Genomic DNA, 24149 nt, shown 5'->3' with positions numbered 1-24149 from the left:
TGTGGCAAAAAGAGCCCTGCAAGTTCTGCCACCATATCTGCCACAGATGATGTGGAATTTACTCAGCTGGCTCAGAGCCCAAGCCGCTAGACCCCAACGTTCACTTCTCTTGCTTTAATGCCCATCCACCCAGCCAACAAATAGGATTGCTTTTTACTGCAACCACCAGATTATGAAAGAGAAATGCAATTGCCTATAGTTATCTGAACCTATTTTTGTCTTCTTAGAAAGATTGTTCTTCGAATTAATTCCTCACCAGCACTACTGTGAATCTCAGTGGATGTTGAAGAAGCCTTGAAAATCTCACTTGTTAGAGCATTTCAGATCCAGGCAGCTGTATTCACATCTTCTCTTTGTATGTTGGTAAACGTGGGTCAAGTTTGACTTTTACATAGAAGGAAACAGGCTACCACAACACCAATTTCAGAAAAGGAAAAAACAAAAGAACTCCACTCGTATTTGCATTCATTGAGTACAAAAAGAAAAACCATGTAGTTGAGAAAAAAAGGGAAGTAAAATAAATACTGAAAAACACTCCTCTCTCCCTATTTCTAAAACCTACCCCCGTAGTGATGAATCAAGAGAAGGCAGCATAATCTTAAAAGTTACAAGGACTGCTTGAACACGGGTTCAAAAACATATCTTTGCTATGGCAGCAACAATAAGTAGTTTGGGAAAAGTCTCTAAACACTCTTTCCTGCACTGCTGCCATTGCCCCCCACCCCGATCCTTGTCCCCGTCACACATCTACAAAAGTGCAGATACAAAAGCAATCATGCTGAGCCCCCCTGCAGCCACAAGGCCTGTCCTTTCCCCTCAATTTTGCTTTCTCTGCTGAGCTGTGCTGTAGTCCCACCACAGCTTCGTAGTGAATGGGAAGGAGCCCTTTAAAGGGCCAAAGGAAAGACACGTAGCAGCAACCTGTTTAGAAAGTAGAGCTTAACTCCTCCGTATCCCATGACGGCAACAAGAGAAGCATCCAGATAGACGTTCCAGCTGTAACCAGTTCAAAGTCGCTTAGTGATTCGAACCTGTGTCTCTCGGATACTCTGAAACGCTAACCTCCACACTACACTGGTTTTTGGGAGGGCTGCTGTTCAACAGTATCATGCAGCCAGTTGTGGGTGAGTCATGCAGGTCATATAGTATCAAGTCATCCAGTACTTGCTTTTGGGCCTCGGCCCAATGAATCCTCCCTCAAAAGCCAGAACAGCCCTGGAGAGGGCCCTTGCCCCTCCCTTTTACTGACAGCAGCCAGTAATACTGGCTAAACTGTTACGGTTATCTAGCAAGCACCACTGAGGGCATCTCGTTAAAACTACAGGTGCTCCTTTTAAATCCCCAAATGTGTGTGTGTATTAGATTTCAGGTTTTTCTGCAAACCTGGGGCATTTTTCAGGTGTGTAGGAAGATCTGCCTTGTCTGTTCATGGCTCCATTCTCCAGATTCAAGTGTCCTCAGATTAGGGCCACTTGGCTATCAACATATACCAGCGATTTCAAAGGGAAAGGAAGGAAGCCAGATAAGCTACACTATGCAAAATCTACCCATCAGCATGTCCTGGATAACAAAGGGAATAAGAGGCCAGACATGTATAGCCATGTGCAATATGACAAGTGCATAATAAACAATAGGCAAAATAATTCATACTATCATAATCACAGGATGACAAAGCTAAATGCCAACTTCAGAAATAGAATGCTGATCATGCCAGACTCCTTTTGGAACTCACAGCAGTTAAGCTATCTGTTTCATGCTTTCACAGGAGTGGGTCACTGTTTGGGGTTGTCAGAGCTGTGCTGCTTCATTTGAATATACCTCTTCAGGAACTGTAAAGTGCCAATGACAGAAACAATGTATTTATCTAGTATGGGCTTCCCTCTCCAAGCACAGTACTTTGGAAGGGGGTGACGTGAGTGTTAAAAATCAGTTAAACTGGTTGATTCCACACACGTTGGATAATGCACTTTCAATGCACTTTATCAGTCGTTTGAGGTGGATTTTTTGTTCCGCACATAGGATTGGAAATGCATTATCCAACATGTGCGGAATCAGTAACGGTTCAGCAGTACTGTCGTCTTAGGCCACCTAAAATATGTCACAGCATTTAATATCCTCTCTCTCTCCTTGTCACGTTTTGCACTAATTTAGTCAATGGCCAAGCCCTCCCTTACCAAAACTTCCCTCTTGATGCATGACATATTTTGTGGAAATTCACTTGGAGGTAATTTGGAAAGTACAGAAAGGATGAATAATCCGAATCAATCAGATTCTTGCTTAAATTGAGACAGAAACACAAATATCTAGAGGATAGTCTGTAAGTTGTTTACTCTCTAGCTTTCGATTTAAAGAAGGATACAGAGTTTTTGTTCTTGCTGGCCAGGGCATTTTGGCAGATACTTTGAGCTCTGTGGAAAATGTATCACATATGCCAAGGTGGTACATTAAATGTAAAGGAAATGGCTGTTGGGTGAACTCTTTTAAACATACAAGCTTGCTGGCATCTAATGCATGCTGAAAACCCATGAGCTTTACCTAAGAACTCTGGCATACCTATAAATAGTCCCTAAAAAGACATGCAGTCAAAAATAAAAATGTTGAATGGCAGGACACAAGGTGTGACTCAAGCATTTTACAGCAAAAGCTGCTCCAGTTTTGACATAATGAAGGATGATTCTGACAACACGTCCCCCCCGTCCCTGCCCCTCAGTTCTCTTTAAATGTATGTATTGAACATATCCCGATACAGTAAATCTCGTTTGTGGTACAGATGAGGGAAGAGGTGGAGGAGAAAGGATAGAGATACAGGCAGGCCGATCCACAGAAGATAGCTTCCATTCACTTGACCAGGTGCTAGTATTCATACCAGAGACATACCCTTTAATTTAAGTCAGTGGTACAAAATAAAATTGGGAGGAGAAGACCTCTGAAATTTTGGTAATACAAAGTCTACAATGACTGGATGGTTGGATATTTAGAAAACAGTGAATAGTGCAATAAGATGGAAGAGGAGAACAATGTAGTCCTCTTTGTGTTCTTGTTGGGGAGAAAGGCAGAGTATAAAGGACGTCAGTAAATATAAGCAATGCATTTTTTTCTCTAATGATCAACAGTGGAAGCCATGATCTTTATTTCCAGGTGGGGCATCTGAACTGGGCCTAGTTTTCAGCCAAAGAATGGGCAGGGTTCAGAGCTGTCCAGAAGGTATTATAGAGCTATTAAGAGTTCATTAAAAAGGCAGCCAAAATTATCAAGGACTTGGAGTACCTCCTTTGTAGCATTGCTACCAAAAGTATTGATGGTGCAGTCAGCCATCAGAGACCCATTGTGGGCTTCCAAAGATAGATTCCTACTCCTCCACCCACGTCACACTGAGAAAAACATGCATAGAGTGTTAGATTAAAATAGGTACACTGCTTCTACCCCCAGTGGCACCTTTCCTAGTTTCTCATTGTGACCCAAGTAGGGTTGCTAGGACTTCTGGCAACCGGTGGGAGATTGGGAAGGTGATGTCATCATGATGGGGTGCAGAGATGGGCATGCCCATTTGCTCAGGTTGCCTGCTAGTGCCGGATGATCACTGGGTAGCTTGCCCTCTCCTACCAATCAGTCATCAGCGATTGGTGGGCAAAGGGGAAAACTGGAGAGCTTACTTGGCAATTTTAGACTCGGGCCTTTAGAATTTTGAAACTCTTAATTCTCCCTCTCAGCACCAGCAATCCTGCAGAGGACAGGAAGGCAGCACCAAACCTAGCATCTAGCAGCTACCAGGCACACTGTTCAACGGTGCTTTATTTTGGAAAGGCTGTTGCCAGAGTTCAGCTCTGGTGATTGATTATCGGGTTTGAGACTTCCAGATTACAGAGCTGAAGTTTCATTTGGGTTTTCCCTGAAACAGACTCCCTTCCCTTCCCCTTCCTATCTCAAAAAGCAGCTAGCTATTCAGAAAATCTGCAGCAACTCAGTTGTTCTTTGGCCAGGATTGCTAATAAAGCTGAAGTGTAAAGTGTGACCCTGTGAATACAAAGGACAGTAGGTCGATGATACCGCGCTTTCAGGGCTGTTTTTAGTAGGATCATCTATGTAAAGTTTGACCGCAGACAGAAAATCCACCCCTTTTATTATAGTCATGAGCCAAGTATCCAAAGTGGTTGCTGCTTTTTCATAGGGATAGGCAATACAGACAAAGGAGAGTTTGTTGTGCTGCAGCCTGCATTAGCTGTCTTGACAACATTCGGCCTGTGTTCGGTTTTCACATTTATTCCTTTTTTTATAAGGGTCTTGAACTGAACAGAAAATGCTTCAGAACCCAAATTTAACAGCCTCTTTAGAAATACATTTAAGTTAGATATGTTTAAAGGAAAATGAGACATAGAAATCAAAGTATACCATAGGCAAAAGCTTTAATTTTTTTACCTATGACGCAAATGTATTTATTATTTTGGAACTCCCAAAATATATGAAGGCCTCGTGCATTCTGCTAAACATTTGTTTGCAAATTCTAGTGGTAAAAGAAAAGAGATTTGGCTGGGTTTTGTTTGCTTGCTTGCTTTTACAAAATAAGTATTTGCAAGTTTGCTAACCAGCCCCCATGTCACTGATGGGGCCTCTTTTCTCAACTGGGATTTTCCTCGTGTAAAATATGTAGTTTGATATACTTGGTCTGTTTAATAACGTTTAAGTGTTGCATCAGAAATGCATTAAATACCACTACTCAGTCTGAGTTGTCCAAATAAGGAAATAATGAGGCAGCGTGTCAAAGTTTCCTTTAATGGCAAACTGCAATAGCAGACAGACTTCTGTGCCTCCTGTGATTTCACACATATGGAAAGAATAGTATCCTTGTCCTTGTACATTGCTTAAAGCTACAGTTTTTGAACTTTGATCTCTGGATGGACTTCCACCAGAGCCAGTGTAGCAGAGTTTGTGATCAATGCCAGGGGAAACCTGGGTTCAAATACCGAGCCTTCCTGGATGACTTTGGGCCAGTTGCTGTGTTTCAGCCCTACCGTCTCATAGGTTTGTTTTGATGATACCATGAGGACGGCTGATTTACAGCTGGCTATCTTGGATGTACTCCTTGGATGATGGTTAGGATACAAAATATAGAAGAATAATACACCTACATCGTTTGGGAAGTTAACCTTTTCAAATGGAAACTCCTTCTGCATTACAACACAGCTGTACATTATATTTAGGGTTCTCATTCCCCTGGTGAGAACTGGGGATCACCTGCTCCCACCTTTCGCCTCTCACCAATGCTTACCTGGCTGGTGGGGGAAGGAGGGGAACAGGCCTTCCAGGCATGCTCCCAGGGCTGGTATGCTGACATCACCGACATCACACTGCCCCAAGAGTGCTCCTGTGCTTCGCAGTGGGCCAATTTGGGCCCCAGACTGTCCATATAGGGCCTGTTTGGGGCCCAAATCGGCCCGCTGCAATGCACATGTGCACGCTTCCCGCCTTGCTTGATGACCTCACTTCCTGGAAGTGACATCATTGTGCCAGCATGATAGGAGTGCACTGTGAATGTACAGAAGGTAAGCTCTCCCCCCCCCATCTGCTGGGAGGATAAAGGGACATGGCAACCCTAAGTATACTCTAGCCAAAGAATAAAAGTACAGGATGAATGGATGCTCTGTTTTCTACAGTTTGAAAAACTGTTCTAGTCATTCGAGTCAAGCTATTGCTCTGTATATGGTAATCCGCCCTGAGCCTGCAGGCTGTGGGAAGGGTGGAATACAAATTGAAATAAATAAATAATGTTCTTTTATTTGACAGCTTTGTGTAGTTTGCTGCATGTGTGAAGTTTGGTGTTAAAAATAAAATAAAATGGTATTCTCTAGACTGGGCCTAAAAACCCAGTTTTCTGTGAGTGTCTTGGTTAGTCTTTGAACAGGGCACAGACTTCTAACTTCCCTACACACACAAACCTGTTCAGCAAAAGGCTTAATTCACATGATCAAATTGTGTGTTGAATTTGAATTTATGGCTGCTCTTAACATATACTGAGCCTCCACAAGATGGCCACAAGTGAACCAAGCACTGCCACATAAAACATGGGTTAAGATCTGAACACATGATGACACAGTTGGACTGCCAGATCACAAAGATCCACTTGGTGCATATACCCCTTGTAACACTTTGGTCATACGACCCCCACCTTTTTCATTTTTATTTTTTGCTTCTGATTTGCTGGAGACATTGGGCAGTATTAAAAGTTACTGCATAATTTGTTTCTTGCACCTGTAGAGGTTGTGCTTCCCAAGCAGGAAGTCCCTAAATCCATGTCAAATATGAACTAATTTTAAAGTAGAGGAAAGTTCCAGAGCAATGTGTGTGACATGCCATTTTGGGAATTAGGAGTGTGCTGTTTAAAGGAAAGTCAAAAGTAACTGCTTGAAACCTGGCCAACTGGTTGTCATCTTTTCTTTTTCTACTTATCTTCTTGCTTGGAATGAGTTCCATCTGCCCAAGTACTGTATTTGCTCAAAAGGAAGACCATCCTGAATGTAAAACAATGCCCCTAAAATGTTATATACAAAAAATTTACTATTCCTACATATACTGGTATCTTGTATGTAAATTTAAGATGGCATACCTGGGGAAAAAGTAGTCTTTTTGTGTGGTTATTTTGTTTGTTACATTTAGAGGATGGGGAAACTGAAAACATAACTTGGTCAGAGTCGCTAAAACAAAAAACCCTTTCCTATGAATACTAACATGACCCTTCCTACACAAGTCCCAGTGCTGTTTTGTTTTCTTTAAACTCGTCTCTAAAGGGAAGGAAGAGCTCTATCATAGGAATGTGGTGAAGGTTGAAGTACATTTTAATTGTGACCTGTGGTCTGGAATGAACAAATTTAGAACTGTCTACAAGAGGTTTCCCACTGATAAAAATGGGGGCTTGTATGGGTGGAATCTGAACTTTGCACAGTAACTTCATTTCCAGTAAGGAAAATGTTGAGAGAGGTTTGTTGAGGACCAGTACTATTTTGATTTTGTTTATTTGAAAGTTTACTGTGTGTGGTAGTTTTGACTATTTTGACACCTGAAAAGATGGGAGAGGGACAAGAGCTCCTGGAGATTGCAGCCCCATGGCAATTTTTAAAGAACTATAGCTGCTTTTAAAATGGTATCTGTCCACAGGATGATGAAGATGATAATAATAACAACAACATTTGATTTATATACCGCCCTTCAGGACGACTTAATGCCCACTCAGAGAGGTTTACAAAGTATGTCATTATTATCCCCACAACAAAACACCCTGTGAGGTGGGTGGGGCTGAGAGAGCTCCACAGAGCCGTGACTAGCCCAAGGTCACCCAGCTGGCTTCAAGTGGAGGAGTGGGGAATCAAACCCGGCTCTCCATATTAGAGTCCCATGCTCTTAACCACTACACCAAACTGGCTTGTGGTCACTTTCACTTGTAGTTTGGCTCAGAGCCAAACATTAAGGGTCTCCAATGTGGTGCCCATGGGCATTAGGGCACCTGCTGGCACCTTTCCTGGCAGTCCCCAAGTGTTTTTTGAATGTGTGAAAGGGGCCAGGTAGTTCTTTTTTGAGTTTTTGATAGTATAGTGTTGACAGTTGCTTTATGCAAAGTACTTTACCTGTGCAAATGGTGGACATAATATTATTATGCTTAGTTTTCTTTTAGTTTGCTCTGAGTAGACATTTTTGTTTTGGATATATGACCCCATATGGTCTAAACTGGAGAGTCCCACCCGGGAGATGGAAGGCAGAGGCCGACACCAGGAGACAAACCAACACAATGCAATAACAATGACATTACGATGTTATAACGTCATTAAGTTTTCTTCACCAAAAAAGGGCACATCGTAACAATATAATGACAGGCTCAGTTTGTGTTGTGGTTATGTGGATCTCTCTTAGGTTTTCAAAGATTAGTTGTCTATGCTTTTTGGGTAGAAAGTTATGTGTTTGGGGTTACTTGGCATGCGCGAGTTTGGGTTTCCTTTTGATTTAGTATCTCTCTCTCTTTTTTTTCTTTTTCACCACTAAAGCCTTAGTACTGGGCGCCTTTGGTCGTCCTAACATCGTAACATAATAAAACGATTGGGTATATACAAAAATTAAAAGGGTGGGTGGGTGGGGGAGATATGATGGCACCGGTGACTCCCGTGATGATGGCCGTACCTCGTAACATAACCCTCTTTATTTCATTACCATGTGGACAAAAAAAGATGGCACCCACACTGGGAATAAAAGCAGCATGTGGAAAGGTAGGAGGCCAAAACAAATCTGATCCTTGAGATGGGAACACTAAAAAAGAGAAGCATTACTCCGCCTCTTCTGGTGCGTAGGTTGCTAAACACGCATGTGGGGCTGCACAGTAGCCTGATAATGAAAATAGGATTGCACTTACCTGCAACTTGTTCTCCGAGGTCTTTTGTGCAGACACCCATACCCTCCCTTCTGCCCTGGCTACACACATACAGGATTAATTCACAGTAACACAAGAAGAACTGCAGGAAAAAGGGTGTGAACTGCCTGTAGCATGGGGTGTTTGGGTAGGAAATAGCCACACATGTGCTCCAGAGGGGAAGGGCACTCCCGTAGAGGACTTTTAAAGCTACATAGCCCCTCGTGAGTGGCTGGCCTGCGCATGTGCAGACCCATGTGCCTGCACAGAAGAGGTCAATGAATAACAGTTACAAGTAAATGCAACCCTCTTTTTTATTGGCAAGTGGCCCTGATCTTGGCTTTTAGTGTATAAGATGCTTGTTTAAGATGGATGCCTCAGAACTGTTTTGGTTCATTCAGGGAGTTTTATATCTTGGTATTTCTGAGGACTGTATGGGCTGCCCTGTCTATATAGTACAGCAGACTTTGGGAATCAATCTGGGTAGTGCTTTTCCACATTCAGAAACATTGTATAACCTCTCGTTTTCTTTCCTTGGGTAGTATTAATGCCTGCCATGCCTTTGGTTTACCACTGAAGCTCAGGAAATTCCTTTGTGCAGTACACTCAAACCTTTAATTTTTACTCACACCTTCTAAAAGATGAAACTTCTCAGATTTTTCCAAATGTCTGAAGACCACGATTAGAACAAACATTCCCCCACCCTTGCCATCAGTTTGGAAATACCTTGCATTTAGTTTAGTGTAATTTAATTTCACACACCGCATTTGTATAATGTTTTTGAGTGTTCAGAGTGCTCGACTGCCATGAGCATGTTACAGTATATACAACCTGCAAGGTAGGTGACTCTTGTTATTCCTATATTGCAGATAGGGGGTGTAGAGGAAATCCAGGGCAGAGGCAAGATTCAAAGCAAGGATTTCCTGATCCATTGTTCCATTCACTATCCCACACCAGCTCTAAGAGTAGATCTTTTCTATACATATTTCTAGGTGCATGTGAAATTCTTTTCTTGAAAAGTGAAGGGAAAAGTTAACCAATCAATTTGTTACTGTGAATGTATGTAAACACCCTGTAAATGCCAATGTAAGCATTCAAATGTGATTTTAGGTAGTGCAGATTTAAAAAAAGAAAACCCAAGGTACGTGCCCTCTTTCAGTCCAGTTTCTATTTTTACATACCAAGTGGCAATTCGGGACTATAAGAATGCCGTTAAAGGGACAGTGGTCATTTAAAATAAATATGAAAGAGCAGTAATGAAAGAGTGTGCCCTAGAAACATTCCCTCTTGTCTCAGTGGAATTGCCTTAAATAGACATTGGTGACCCAAGAGCTGATTTTGTTTTACCACATGACTCACTGGGCAACTGAAGGGGGATCTCATCTATGAACTTCCCAGAAGCTGAGTGAAAAGCAGGTCATTTTGGGTTTTGAATTGGCTTGGTTGCAGACAGGACAAGCTTAATTTTGAAATATGCTTACCATCTACAATATTCAACAAGCCATTATTTGGCCATTTTAGAATCATTTTTTCCCCAAAGTGCTGTTCATAAATACTTCAAATGAGGCATTTATTATAGTTTTTGAAGATGACATTTCTTGAAGACACATTCCTACCTCTGTATTGCTTATACTGAGAAAGGGGAAGATTAAAAAAAAACACATCTCTATTAGAGAACCAATTTCAGCACAAAGCCTGATTCATATGTTTATTAGGGCTAAAATAGACATGATGGTGTCCACAGGTCTGCTCTGAGGATACCGCTACCATTTTAATTGATTTTAAAAAGTATCTCTCCCCCTCCCCCCACAGCTGTTTCAGCACTTGATAAAGTGCGGAGGAAATAAAAGCACCTCAACCGACTGTTCTGTGGCCCTGGTCAGGATTAAGCCCTTTTAAATTGCTTTAAAATGGCAGCAGCATTCATAGGGCAAACCTGTGAACACCGTTACATCTATTTGGACCTTTTGTGAAAATCGTGTGTAGTGTACTGTGCCTGTTTGCTTGTGATGATGTTAGCCACCACAGTGAAAGAACTGGAGTATTGTGAAAATGTAGATATTGTGAAAATACAGAGTGCTTATTAAGGTAAATCACTAAAATAGTGAAAATACTAGCATTTTCATAGTTGCATTAACCAAAATGTTTACTGAAGTTTGGTCAACGTTTGAGGCATGCTCTATGTTGGGCAGCCCACAATAGTTAACCGAAATCCCAGCCCTGACAAAGTTTAGCAGCAGGATTTCAGATTACTAGTATGCTTGAACATTTCTCTGATCCATGTATCTCTTGTGCTTCAGTTTGGGAAGCAGTTCATACAATCCTTTCTGCATGTCGCATTTGAGGTTTCTAATCAGGGTAGGCTAACTCGAACACAAGAAGCTAATTTCTGAGTAAGACCATTGGTCTATCGAGATTAGTCTTGTCTACTTTGACTAGCAGTGGAGATCTTTCACATCATCTGCTCGCTCTCTGATCCTCTAACTGGAGATGTCAGGGATTGAACCTGGTTCCTTCTGCATGCAAAACAGATGCTTCCTACCTTGGAGCCACTCCTCTGACGTCAAGTACGGCACATCTCACTACATAGTCACTCTGTGCAGTACCCAGTAGTAGCTTTTCAAGTGCTTGCTGTGGTGTGTGCCTGTCTCCAAGCTTGACAGTATAGACAGAGATCAACCCAAGCAAACCACAAGTGGATATCAAAGTACAAATAGTGTTGCAGGAATGGGCTCCTAAACATTGCAGCGTAGGTAGATGTTTCCTGATACTTTTGTTCTGGCTGTTACTTTAAATATGAAATAAACTTTGCTGGTATGATCTCAAGGGCATGAATTGGAGAAAAAAATACTGCTTTATTGATTTTTCTGTCTTATAGTGGTCTCAATGCTAGTTTGGTCTAGGTTAAAGAAGTCTCTGACCTTTTAAAAAATCATTTATAGTGGAAGTTTACACTGAACATAAAGGTAAAAATCAAGCCTCAGTAGAGAGACCACAATTCCCCTCTTCCACACTCTTCAAATTTTAGAAATTTTAGGAGCGAGAGGCCCTGTACAGGGTGGGAAAATATTGGAATTCCCAAGTGGCACCATTTTTAATTTGTAAGCAGTCAGAACCCTGAATGTATTTTGTTTCGTATTTTAAATAGCCCCTTGTTAGTTCTTCTTTCTGGTAGCATCTCAGGATTCTTCTGCTGGAGTGGAGACACTTGAATGTCACATCAGGACATGGCTGGAGGAAGATTTTGTTTGATGTTTTACCAAAACCACTGTGGCTACTTGGAATGTGAAGTTCTGAAACGTACAAGCAGATGCTTTGTAATGAGTGCCTGAATTTGCTCAGGAATCCAGTACATTTGATCTCTTCATGGAGCCTTGAATAATTAGTAACGTTGACAAAGGTAGGCTTAGAAAGGTAAAATAACCTCCTCGGGACCATAGTCTGGAAAGAAAATTCCTCCCAGAATAGCTCCTTGGCAGGACAACTTGTGTTCATTCATAGAGCCTAGTCAGCACAATATGACATGTGTTTCCCAAGCTTGGTACATCCACTTATAGGTGCCAGTGGACACAATCCACTGGGATTTTTTTCCTGATCTGTTGAAATAAATAGTAGCTGTGCAGAATGATGGTGGATGTGATTTCTGTAGCCCCTAGATAAAGAAGCTGTGTCCTTTAGGATTTTTATATTTTAATAGCTCTGAGCAAATGTATACAGGAAGAGATTCTCACTATTAGTGCCAGGCCTTGATTTAATCCTGCCCCCCAGCATCAGCTATCCTATAAAAGGAGAGGAGCATAAATCCCTACGCGCCTAGCCTTGGGTTGTTTGTATTTGTGCACCTTATGTATAGGAAGGCACTCTTAACATCCATTACCCTTATAGTATAAGTGCAGATTAATGCAATGAAAATATCTTGCGTGTTTCAGAAGCATGGAAAAATGCTATAAGAAATTTTACGGGAGGTAATGTGAGAACTCTAGCATCTGATATAAAATCTATCCTTCACTTTATTTGCATAGCTAAGCCTATAAGACTGTGATTGAAAGTCCAGTTTCCTCCTGTTATCTTCATATGCGTCTCTCCTTTGCTGACTGTTTCCACAGAAGAGCAGATTGTTTGTTACAGGCATCTTGTGATTTCTTTCCAGAGCATTGCTGCTGTAGAGTTAATCTTCATTCTGAACTACAAGCGATGTAAAATTACTTCTAGAATATTCAAAAAAACTCACAAGTTTAAAATAAAACGCTCATTTCTGTGGAAGAATGTCTTTTAGCTGTTCACAGATACTTTCTTGTGCATCTGTCCATGTCGTAAAATCCATCAGCAGAGGTGGCATGATTTCACTCTGATTGTTTTTAACTCTTGGCAGAATTGCTTTATCATGGTAGAATTCGAAGGTCCTCTCTCTTTGCTTGCTTTCAATGTCAAAAGTCTATTATGGCATACTTAACTTATGTTTACATCTGCAGTGAGTTCAGTTTATTTTTTAAGGATTAGATTTAACTTCAGCCCTAATTCTATTTCATCTTAACCTGATTAGGGATATCAGAACACATGAAGCTTTGTCTACTAGAACTGGCAGTGGCTGTCCAGGATCTCAGCCAGAGGACTTCCACATCACCTACTAGCAAAGACAGGGTTGGACCCATAGGAACTTGTATGCAAAGCAGGTGCTTTGCTGCTCAGCCACAACTCTGTTTCATCTGTAGGGGCCAAGGGTAATTGAATCCAAACCTGTCGGATGCTTAAAAAAAAAAATCTTGATCTTACTTCAATAAGCATATTTTTTACAAAAAAATTATTCAAGAATTCTTTCTTAGCATATTTTACAAAATGAAATCTTTTAAGAATATAAGAAGAGCCTCTGCCTCCTCCTCCTTCCAAGGGGACAAAATATGGACCTCAGCTCAATCCGCTGCGCGGCAGCCAGAATTACCACATTTCCTTTCATCTCTCAGGTTCATTGGATGCCCTCAAGTTCTAATATTTTGGGTGAGGGAGAAAAAGTTCTCTCTGTCCACTCTCTCTACCCCCATGCATAATTTTACAAACCTCTGTCATGTCCCCCACCACTTAGTCACATCTTTTGTAAACTGAAAAGACTCTCCAGCTTTTCCTCAAAGGAAAACTCCTCCATCCTCCTAAACATCTTGGTTGCCCTTTTCTGTACTTTTTTCAGCTCTGCAGTGTCCTTTTTGAGATACAGTGGCCCAAACTGCATGCAGTATTCCGAATGAGGACACACCATAGGCCTATGCAAAGGCTTTATAATAGCGACTGTTTTATTTTCAGTACCTTTCCTAATGATCCCCAGCATAGAGTTTGCCTTTTTCACTGCTGCAGCACACTGGGTTGACACATTCATTGGCCTATCCATTTTTACCCCAAAGTCTCTTTTCCTCTTGATCTCAGCAAGTTCAGACCCCACTAGCATTTACTTGAACTTGGGATTTTTTGTTCCAATTGGCATCAGTTTACAGTTGCCTACATTGAATTTCATTTGCCACATTGTTGCCCGCACACCCAATGTATGGAGATCCTTCTGTAGATCTTCACAGTCAGCTTTGGTTTTCACCATCCTGAACAGTTTCATGTCATCTGCAAACTTAGCCACTACACTGTTAACCCACAGTTCCAGATCATTTATGAACAAGCTTAATAGCCCTGATCCTTGTGGGACCCCATTGCTTACTTCCCTCCATTACGAGAATTGTTTATTCTTGCTTCCTGTAATTTAACCTAATTTGAATCCATACAAGAACACATCTTCTTATCTCATGGCTATTAAGCTTACCCAAGAGTCTTTTGGTGAGGTACGTTGTCAAAAGCCTTTGGGAAGTCCTGGTAAATAATGTCTCCTGGGTCACCTTTATCTACATGCTTGTTCACGTTCTCAAAGAACTTCAAAAGATTGAGGCAGGACTTGTCTTTGCAGAAGCCATGCTGATTTTCTCTCAGCAGGCTTTGTTCCGCTGTTTGCCTAACAATTCTCTCTCTGATTTACAGTTTCTGTTAATTTACTTGGGACAGATTACTGGCCTTTAATTTCCTGGCTCCTCTCTGGACCCTTTTTAAAACAATTAGTGTAGCATTTACTACTCTCCAGGCACAGTGGCTGATTTTAGTGATAAGTTAGTATCACTTACCAGTTAGTATAAGTCATCACTTATTACTGGTTAATATCTATGGGTTAGTAGATCAACATTTTCACATTTGAGTTCCCTAAGAACTTTTGGGTGTACGCCATCAGAACCTGGAAACTTAACGGTTTTTAGTTGCTCCAGTAGGTCTAAAACTTTATCCCTTGTTACCTCAATTTTGACTCAGTTCTTCAGACTGCCTTACTGAAAATTGTGGCTGTGGCATGGGTAATTCCTTATACTTTCCGTGGTAAACACAGATGCAAAGAATTCATTGAGCTTCTCTGCCATCGCCCCATCTTCCTTTAGCAGTCCTTTTATTCCTTGGTCATCCAAGGGCCTACCTGCTTCTCTGGGTGGCTTTCTGCTCTGGATATATTTAAAGAAATGTTTATTGTTTGTCTTGATACTTTTAGCTATCTGCTCCTCAAATTCTTTTTTTGCATGCCTAATGATTAATTTACACTTCTTTGGCAGACCCTGTGCTCCATTCTGCTTGCTTCATTGGGGCAGATCTTCCGCTTTTTCAAAGAATCCGTTTTCCTTTTTATGGCTTCCTTGACATGGGTCATTAACCATGCAGGGATTCTATTAAACTTGGCTGTGGCTTTCCTCACCTGGGGAATGTATTTTATCCTGACTTCATTTGATGTGGTTTTAAATAGCTTTCAAACGTCCTCTAGAGATTTGACTCTCTTGTGCTTCCTTTTCAGCTTCCTTTTAACTATTCTCATTTTTATAAAGTTCTCTTTTTTGAAATCAGTGTTTTGAATGTTAGGGGTAACTTTCCATTGACAAGAATGCTGAACTTATTGTAGCATGTGGTCACTGTGGCTGATTCCGCACACCTTGGATAATGCACTTTCAATGTACTTTATCAATCATTTGAGGTGGATTTTTTGTTCCACACACACAAAAATCCATTCCAAATGATCTATAAAGAGGATTGGAAGTACATTATCCAACGTGTGCGGAATCATTCTGTTTCTAGCTGGTGTAATGACTACATCTCTCAGCCCTGCTCAGAATTAAGTCCAAGAGCCCTGCCCCTCTGGTTTTGTGACCAGCTGTTCCAGGGTATTATCACAACACTATCTGCTTTAGTCAGTTTCTTGTTTTTTTCTCCACCTAGAGATTAGCCTCAAGGGTTATTCAGTAGGACAATAGTACACCCTCACTTTCAAGTAACCTTCCTTTAGGGCCCAATATTTCCACACTTATCACTTCTGTTTGGGAGTTCATTCATGTAATGTTTTCTGTTGTCTTTGATTCGATGCCCTCTTTGATATACAATGCAACCCCTCCTCCAGTGTCTCCCTCCCTGTCCTGCCTATAGAGCTTATGCCCAGGGATGACCGTATCCCATTGATTTTCCCCATTCTACCGTGTTTCTATATCTACATTGACATTTAGCACCAAACATTCACCTGTAATGTGTTTTCCTCTCCAACAACCCTCTGCTTCCTCAGTCCCTTTGTCTTTGCAGATGGCCCTCCTTTGCCATTTTACTCACTCTGAAGTTCTATTGTGTTCCTACCAGTATTATATCCGGAGTGTTTACACTATCACATGTCCCAAACTGGAGGCTCTCCTGCTCTTGTTGGCTATCCTCCTGTAATTGGTTTAAAAGCTGCTTCTGCTACCTTTTCATTTTATTAGGCCCTTCTTCACTTTAGCAGGGGGTTGGTCTCTGCAGTCTCATGGCAATTAATAGATGTGTCCTTTTGGCTGTATAGGATCTTTTTATGTGTTTGTGCATGGGTCTTGCAAGCCAGTTGCTCAGCATTGCACTCTGCGGCTCCACTCTTTTGGCCCCTCACCTCCAGCAAGCCCCAGGTAAAACAGGGATTGCGAGTTAGTTTGCTTAGTTCAAACCAAAACTAACTTTATTTCTGAATCTTGCATTCTCCTCCTCAATCGGGTTAGTTCGCTCATGTTGCTAAACCCTGTTCTGAAGCAGCCTGAAGAAAGAAAGTAATAATAAATTAATAATTCACTACCTTGGAAGTTAATTTTGAATTTGTGTTTGAGACAGTCCAGGCAGCAGCATATTTGTGACGAAGTGCTTTAGTTTAGGAGAAGTAGACCATAATACTATGAAGCTATTTCCAAATTACAAATGTACTTCAGTAATTTTTTGGGTATATTAGTAATAGAGTTTTTTCATTTATTTTCTGTTTCTTTCTCTTACGCATTTCCCAGGGAAAACTGGTCCAGGTAACACTAGATTTTGCTAGGAAATTGCTAGCAATGGCACAAGTGTATTCCTGTCTGGATAACTATCCCCACATTTTGGGAGCTCTTTTCTCAAAAGCTGCCAATTCATAAATGTAATATCTGCAACAGGCCCTATTATGTTTTCTGTTAGCTTCCATTTTCCATTGATTCTGCACATACTGTATCTACGCGAACCTACTTAGGACATCATATCCCATGAAAAGGGACCCAAACCAGAATCTTTGTTCCCATATTCTGGGAATTGAACCTGGTCTCCAAGATGCTAGTCCAACACTCTGACCACTGCACCACACTAGTTCTCCGATGGACCAATGGTCTGACTCAATATAAGGCAGTTTCATGTGTTCAGGCCCTTTATGACATATCTGCTGCTAGGTCAGTGGTTCCTAGAAGGTCCGTCATATCTCTGCTGCAGAGTCCCACTGTGAAACTGGATTGGATGAAATGTGCTATCAAGAGAAGCAGAATAGGTAGCAAAGAAAGAGTTATAAGAGGCTATTTCATAGGTGAAAAAGTCAGCCGATGAATGTAAAGTCTTATGAGTCAGTAAAAACATAGCCTGTCATACAGATAGGTTGTTAAATAAAACAAGTTACATTACACTCTGTGCCATTCTGCCTACTCTTCGTGACACTTTCCCTTTTCAAAAGTCTTCCCATTTGTTCCTCTATTTTGGTCCCTGTGGAGGTACCCCCTGATATTAAAAAGCAGAACTGGCATCTTCCCCCCCCCCTCGGATTCTGTGCCTGTTGCATGCTGATGCTCATAGTCTAGCCCTAAAGTTCTTCTCAACAGGAAATAACATAACCCTAGATTTCAAAATGTCAAGTGTTCTACTCCCACTTGCTTACTGACAAATAAACAAGCCTCTTTGTTCTCTGCTCTACACCAACTAAGCACATGGATTTTTCTCACCAGCAGAAGACAGAATTCCTTTCTAAGGACAGCTTGTTGTGTTGCATTTTGTGCTCCAGTATAGATAGCAAGCAGAAAATACATTGGCTCCACATCAGGGTACCAGTGAAAGGGTGAATATGTGTAAATAGTCACTACTTTTTAAAATAAGCAGAACTGGGAAAGAATCAGGCCTCCACTTTTGTGTGCTTTGAAAGTAAAAGCCCAAGAAGCCAGTCTAAGAATTTTTTTTAACAAAACAGAGTAATGACTTGAATTGATTAAATTTATTTTTTCAGTTCCCACTTTAACGTGACTCTTGTATTGCTGAAGTAAATTGTACATCAGATACTTCATCATACTATAAAAGGATTGATGAATAGATCAAATATCCTGCCTGATGCTGTGTGCCTGTGCTGCAATACAGCCATTTGCAGGCTCAAGCCATACAGTCCTGTTGTGCAAACAAAATAAATTCTACCCTTCCACCTGTACTAGGACACTTCCTGCATCTCATTGCAAGGGTTGCTGCCACCATTCTTCCCACCCCCTGTATTCAATTATGCCTTGCTGGGGGCTTATTTAGGACCAGGAACATATTTGTGACTCCTTTCTTTGGATATTACAGGATGCTGAAATAAATATGAATACTCTAGGAGCGAACAATTTTGTAATGTTAGAACAGGTAAGGAGTTACTGGCAAGCTGAATAGAATTTGATGAATCTGACTTAAAGCCAAAATAGACATGATGAAGATCATGACACTCAAATCAGTCCATAAAAAACAAATTGTCTGCATAGCTGTAATTCTGATTGGTATCATAGAATAAGGGGAAGGGGATTTGATCCTTGAAATCCAGTTTGGCTTCCTGCTGTTATTAGAGATTTTAATAATGGGGGAAAGACATGTCCTTTTAAAACCTGTGTTTTCGTCCCCTTAAAAACAATAACAACAGGTTGGGGAGCCCAAGTTCAATCAGCAAACCAAAGTAGGCTTGAAAGGTTAAGTCCCCTGTGGGAACAGGCTCATGCAGGATGCTGATCCAAAGTATGGTTGTCTCAAGGGCTTGTGAAGTTTCTGAAAAAAAAATCAGCTCATACGCTTCTTTTTCCTCTTTCAGATTATTCTGCAATGACTACAGCAAGATACAGGCCTACTTGGGACTTGGTGCTTGATCCTCTTGTATCCTGTAAGCTCTGTCTTGGGGAATATCCTGTGGAACAGATGACAAGGATAGCCCAGTGCCAATGCATCTTTTGTACTCTGGTTAGTACACGTCAAATAATTTGCAACGTGGTCCATGGCTGCACAGTTTGAATTCCCACTGAATTCAGAAAGAATTGTTTTGTGGAACATCTTGCTTCTCTTACTGTCAGTAAAATTTGTATGTACTTAATGAACTGTTCTTAGCAGGACTTCAGTCCCATGCCCAAGACTTAGGTCTGCCGTGGCCTCATTTGACTTCTTAGTGTTCAGCCCCAAATTTTACCAAAACGAAAGGAGATGGAAGGTTCCTATTTGCTTAATCAGAGCTTGCTTGAGGTTATTCAAGTCCCTCGGATACCAGGCCCCGTGGAGCGCTTCAGTAGGCGTTATTGGTGATCGGCAAATATTGCAAAACCTGTGCAGGAAGCAGCCATTTTTCTTTATGTGTCAGGCCTGAGCATGGCGGAATAAAAGAGTTAAATGCTGACGTAGTGGGTAGATGTTTGGACTCATAAACAAACCCAGTTATCCACATAGCCATGAGGTTTACTGTGTAACTTTGACAGATAACCATCTTCACAGGGGTGGTGGTGGTGGTGGTGTGGAATACAGGATAATAACCATAGGCACCACCCAGAGTTCTTAAAAGGGAGTGATGCAAATGTGATAATAATATGTGCCCCCGTCAGATTTTTAGGTGAACAAGCTTCAGTTATTATGAGATTGTGTGTGGGGGGGTGGGGGGTATGCAAGCAGTGGGGGGGGATATGCAGGCAGTTGACTGAACCTCAATAGCTTATTTCCTTGTTGGAGGAAGGTATCATCTCTTCGAACCCCCCCCCCCCCAACCCACAATCTGTGTTCACTGTTCTCTGCTCATCGCACTGCATGTGCCCTCCCTATTCTTACTGTATTTCTATTCTATTCTTTTATTTCTGATTTCATTATTGCTGACTCTCTGGAGCTGATTCTGTATTGAAATAAATTGATGGTCATGATGTATAAAATAGCATATACTAAATCACTTGTTTTTCATAAAAGCACATCTGGTTCTTAAAGAGGGCAATAGAACAAACATGGGAGTGTCTACATGCTGGAGTAACATTTCAAACAAAGGGCACACAAGAAATCACCTAGACGGCTGCATAAAGCTTTGGCATCTGAGTTGCAAAAAAGCAGCATGCCATGGAAAAGAAAAGCCATCTGGTTAAGGTCATAAGTGTATGAGTAGAGCATGGGTGGGAGAGGAGTGGGAGCTGAGGCACAACTGCATTCATCCCGTTAAAAAAACAAAAGTTGTTTCATTTTGTGTTGGTAGGGTGAAAACTTGATCAAAAATGCAGTAGGGTAATAAGTAATTGCTGTCTGCATGTCTGCTGTTCTCTAAATCGTTGCTTTTTTCTCTTAAACGTTGAGTTAATTTTGCAGTGCCTTTGAAATAGTAGCACTAAAGAGGACAAATAGGGGCTGTGTCTCCGTAGGAGAGCATCTGCAAGGATCAGGATGTAGATGATGTGAACAAGCCCCACCTGAGACTGGAGTGCTGCTGCCAGTCTGCGTAGATAAGACTGACCTTGATGGACCAATGGTCTGGTTCAGTATAAGGCAGCCTCAGGTGTTTAAGTAGAATGGAGCAATCTCCTGCTCTTTGGTTCTCCACATAGAATTTTGCTTTCTGGCTCTAGTCAACATCAACAGTAATAAATCTGTTAATGAACAGGGGATAGCAAAACTTTAAACTCAAAACTTTAAAAACCATTAGTTGCAAAATCATTAAAATCAGTACTACACAAAGTTTTTTTAAAAAAAAATAGCAATCAACAGAAGCATATTGCTTCCCTGACCTAAATAGCCCAGGCTAGCTTGATCTCATCAGATCTCAGAAACTAAGCAGGGTCAGCCCAGGTTAGTGCTTGGATGGGAGACCAGCAAGGAAATCTAGGGTCGCTGCTCAGAGGCAGGCAGTGCCAAAACCAACTCTGAATGTCTCTTGTCTTGAAAACCCTACAGGGTCACCGTAAGTGGGCTGTGACTTGATGGCAAAGCAAAAGTTGCAAAGTCATCAAAATCAGAACTGCACAAAGTTTATTTTTTAAAATTGCATTCAAAATGGACATACTGTTGACCACCTCAGAAAAGGCCTTATCCAAAATCATATAAGATTGGCAATTTGCTAGTCACTTGCTAACTAGTAGACAGTAGAAGAAATGTCTTCAAGAACAAATAAGCATCAAATGTTGACAGCATTCTAGCCCTCCCTCTCATTTATCTGCTTCCACTTAACTGTTTACATTACCATGAGCATCCCACTTACCCATTCCAAGGTTTTAAAGCCCGGATCAATAATCTGAACTCTTAATGCTCCAGTTTTCAGCCTGAAATTTAGCACAGTCATGTTGGATCTGTACATAGCTGCCCATGCACTCAGTAATATTTTATTCGTTTATTAAAATATAATCTGCCTTTCTCTTGCAGCTCAAGGCAGCTTACAAATTAAAACAAGTAAAACTCCATTACCCCATCTCCCACAAAAATGCCTGTACCTTAAACCCTAGCAAATAAAATGACACTTGCTGAAAACTAGGGACAGGGCCCCTGCCTCCACAAAGAACCCATTCCACAAGGTAGGAGACACTAAAAGGAACTGATACTAGTAGACTCGTAGTGGATAAATTTAAGCAGGTACAACCAGAGGGTGGCACTTAGACTGTGGTTAGTTCAGATCCATCAGAACTCCATGTGCTGTTAGAGCGCTAGGGTCACTAGTGGCCTTTAAGAGGATGAACAAGATTTAGCAGATTAGCTCTGTTTAGTTGTTTGGGACTAAAATCTGTTAAGATTAGAGATGAGCATGAGCCAAAATACAAACCAAAGTTCGTCACGAAACAGGCAGGTTCACGAACTGGCGGTTTGTCAGAGCCTGTTTTTGACAAACCACCACGAAATTTAGGCCAGTTTGTTTGATTCATTTTTTGGATCATCACTGCAGACAGCCTGGCACTGGTCAATCAGTTTCCTAGGCAATGGCGGGGCGGGGAGGCGTATCCTGCAGACCTTCTGTTACCCCGGAAGTGATGTTTTCATGAACCAAACAAACCAGGGCAAGTTTGTGAAAGTTCATGGTTTGTGAAATGCCCATCTCTAGTTGAGATTAATGGGGTTTACAGCAAAAAATAGAGAGAGAATGGCAGCAGCGGGCTACATATTGAAATGGCAAGAACTCATTGTAACTCTTTAAAGTATAGCATTCCATGGTATATTACTGCACTGGCTAGAAGTACTGGAACATCTTTTTCAATTTTGTGCTGCTTAGAAGTGCTGGAACATCTTTTTCAATTTTGTGGTTTTTGAACTTAGTACAGAGTTGCTGTGTTAAATCCTCTCTATGGAGAAGGAGCCAAATGAGTTGTCCACAAAGAGAGCTTTCAGAACTGCACAGCTGGAAGGAAAGAAGACCTTGCACCAGTGCTCAAGCCTATATGGAGAGAGAACTATTACAGGACTGAGTGGTTCTTGCTCCCTTGGCAACCCCTGAAAAGTTGTTGTAAATGCGTTTCTAAGGGATTATTCCCTTTATACAATCATATAACGTTACCATTGTTGGAAAGGAAGGACGGTCTTTCTCCTGATCTATATACTTCAGGATGCCCATACGTGCAGGGAAACATATGGATAAAGTCTCTTGCAGTGCATTCCTAGATAGAGTTATCCTTCTAAGCCCATTGACTTCATTAGGCTTACAAAGGTGTAACTGTGTTGGTGCTTTAAATGAGGCTCAGTTAACTTTAATCCAAGTGTCTTATATTGACTTTCTCTCCAATATATATTTTGCAGTTTTAACACCATGCTTTTTTGTTTCAGATACCTGTGAACTTTCAGATGACACATTAAAATTTAAATACACGAGCTTTCAGGAATTAATCAACTTTTTGTATACAGCGATCAGCAAATACTCTTGATTAATTAGCGTACTCCTGAGCAAGAAACACCAGCTTCTCTTGTGGGCCTGATTAGAGTAAAAGATGGTTCAAAGGTTGAGAAGCACATTTTTGTTGTCTCTGATTAATCCTAATAGGAAGGACTTCTGAATTAAAAGATGTGTGGCCCTGTGGCCCATCTAGTCTGGCATCCTGTTTCACACAATGGCTAATTAGATGCTCCTGGAATTCCTGTCAGAAGGTCAAGGCCTCCCCCCCCCACACACACACACTTTGTTCTCCTCCTGAAACCTCAGGTGTATTCTGGCTCTAAAAAAGATAACGGTATAGTCATTGTGGTGAATAACCATTGATGATCTATGAATTTGTCTTGTTGGAAGAATGGGTTCACTAGTTTCCCAGGAAATGTTGCAGTTTCTTAACCAGTAATTTCCACCATCTATAGTCAAGGTCATAGAGTTCCATAGAAAACCCTCTTTTAACTAACTTAAAGCAAATGTTGATTTAATCAGACAGTAGACCTTGTGTACCGACAGAAAATTCATCTTCCAGTATCCTGTAAGCCTTTCTGACCAGCTAAGCAAACAAACTCCTTATAATGTTAAAAGTAATATGAATGTATGACAGAAGGGATATAAATCTGGAGCAGCACTCCTATACCAATTCAAACATCAAGAATGGGAGGCTGACATTCACAAATCAGGTTGCCAAGAGCAACTGCCTGTGGCATAGGACGATGGCCCAAAGAACACAGATTTTTCTCCCTTAAGTTTGTGGTTTGCCGAGAGTTGGGGGAGGGTGTCTCTGGTATTATATGGAGCTTGGTTGGGGCACAGTTTTCTCCGTCATCTCAAATTTTGAAATGGGCCTCCTCAGAGCAAGGGAGGGAATCCCGCCCCCCTTTCCTGCACTAAAGAAAGCAGTTCTGTTTCACTGAGCTTCAGAAGAAGCAGAAGCAGTGTGAGAGCCTGGCCTGTGGAATCTGCAGAGGACTGAGGGGAGGGAAAGATGGCTGTTTGCTTTGACCAAGTTAGGAGACATGGTGTGTTGAAAGAGATCCTTTCGTATGGAACACTGTGGGCCTGACTATGGATTGTGGACATTGGTGGTTAAGAAACTGCAACATTTCCTAGAAAGCAACTTTTGGAGCTTGAATGGGTGGGATGGTTACAGTGCTTTCTTTTGGAATAGCTGGAGTCTCAGATTGCTGCTAGAAGGCTGATAATGCAGGAAAGCGTCACAATGCTGCTTTCTAGCTACCTTATTGGGTAATGCTGATAATAATAACAACAACAGTGTGCTTATGAACCACCCTTTTGGACAGATTAGTGCCACACTCA

At 41.4% G+C, this 24149-nt stretch overlaps 1 protein-coding gene across 1 annotated transcript in view; it reads left to right on the top strand.

Moving 5' to 3' along the window:
• The window catches only part of RNF144A (ring finger protein 144A), a 76378-nt gene that overhangs the window by 17628 nt on the left and 34601 nt on the right, over positions 1–24149 (top strand). Inside the window, exon 2 of the mRNA XM_054998176.1 lies at positions 18786–18931. Coding sequence (XP_054854151.1) covers positions 18786–18931 — 146 coding nt within the window. The remainder of the gene's footprint in view (positions 1–18785; positions 18932–24149) is intronic.

Source organism: Eublepharis macularius, chromosome 1, assembly GCF_028583425.1.
Source record: "Eublepharis macularius isolate TG4126 chromosome 1, MPM_Emac_v1.0, whole genome shotgun sequence".
Classification (NCBI taxonomy): Eukaryota; Metazoa; Chordata; class Lepidosauria; order Squamata; family Eublepharidae; genus Eublepharis; species Eublepharis macularius.
The sequence above is the reverse complement of the archived record's forward strand: the minus strand, read 5'-3'. Positions and strand labels throughout refer to the sequence as shown.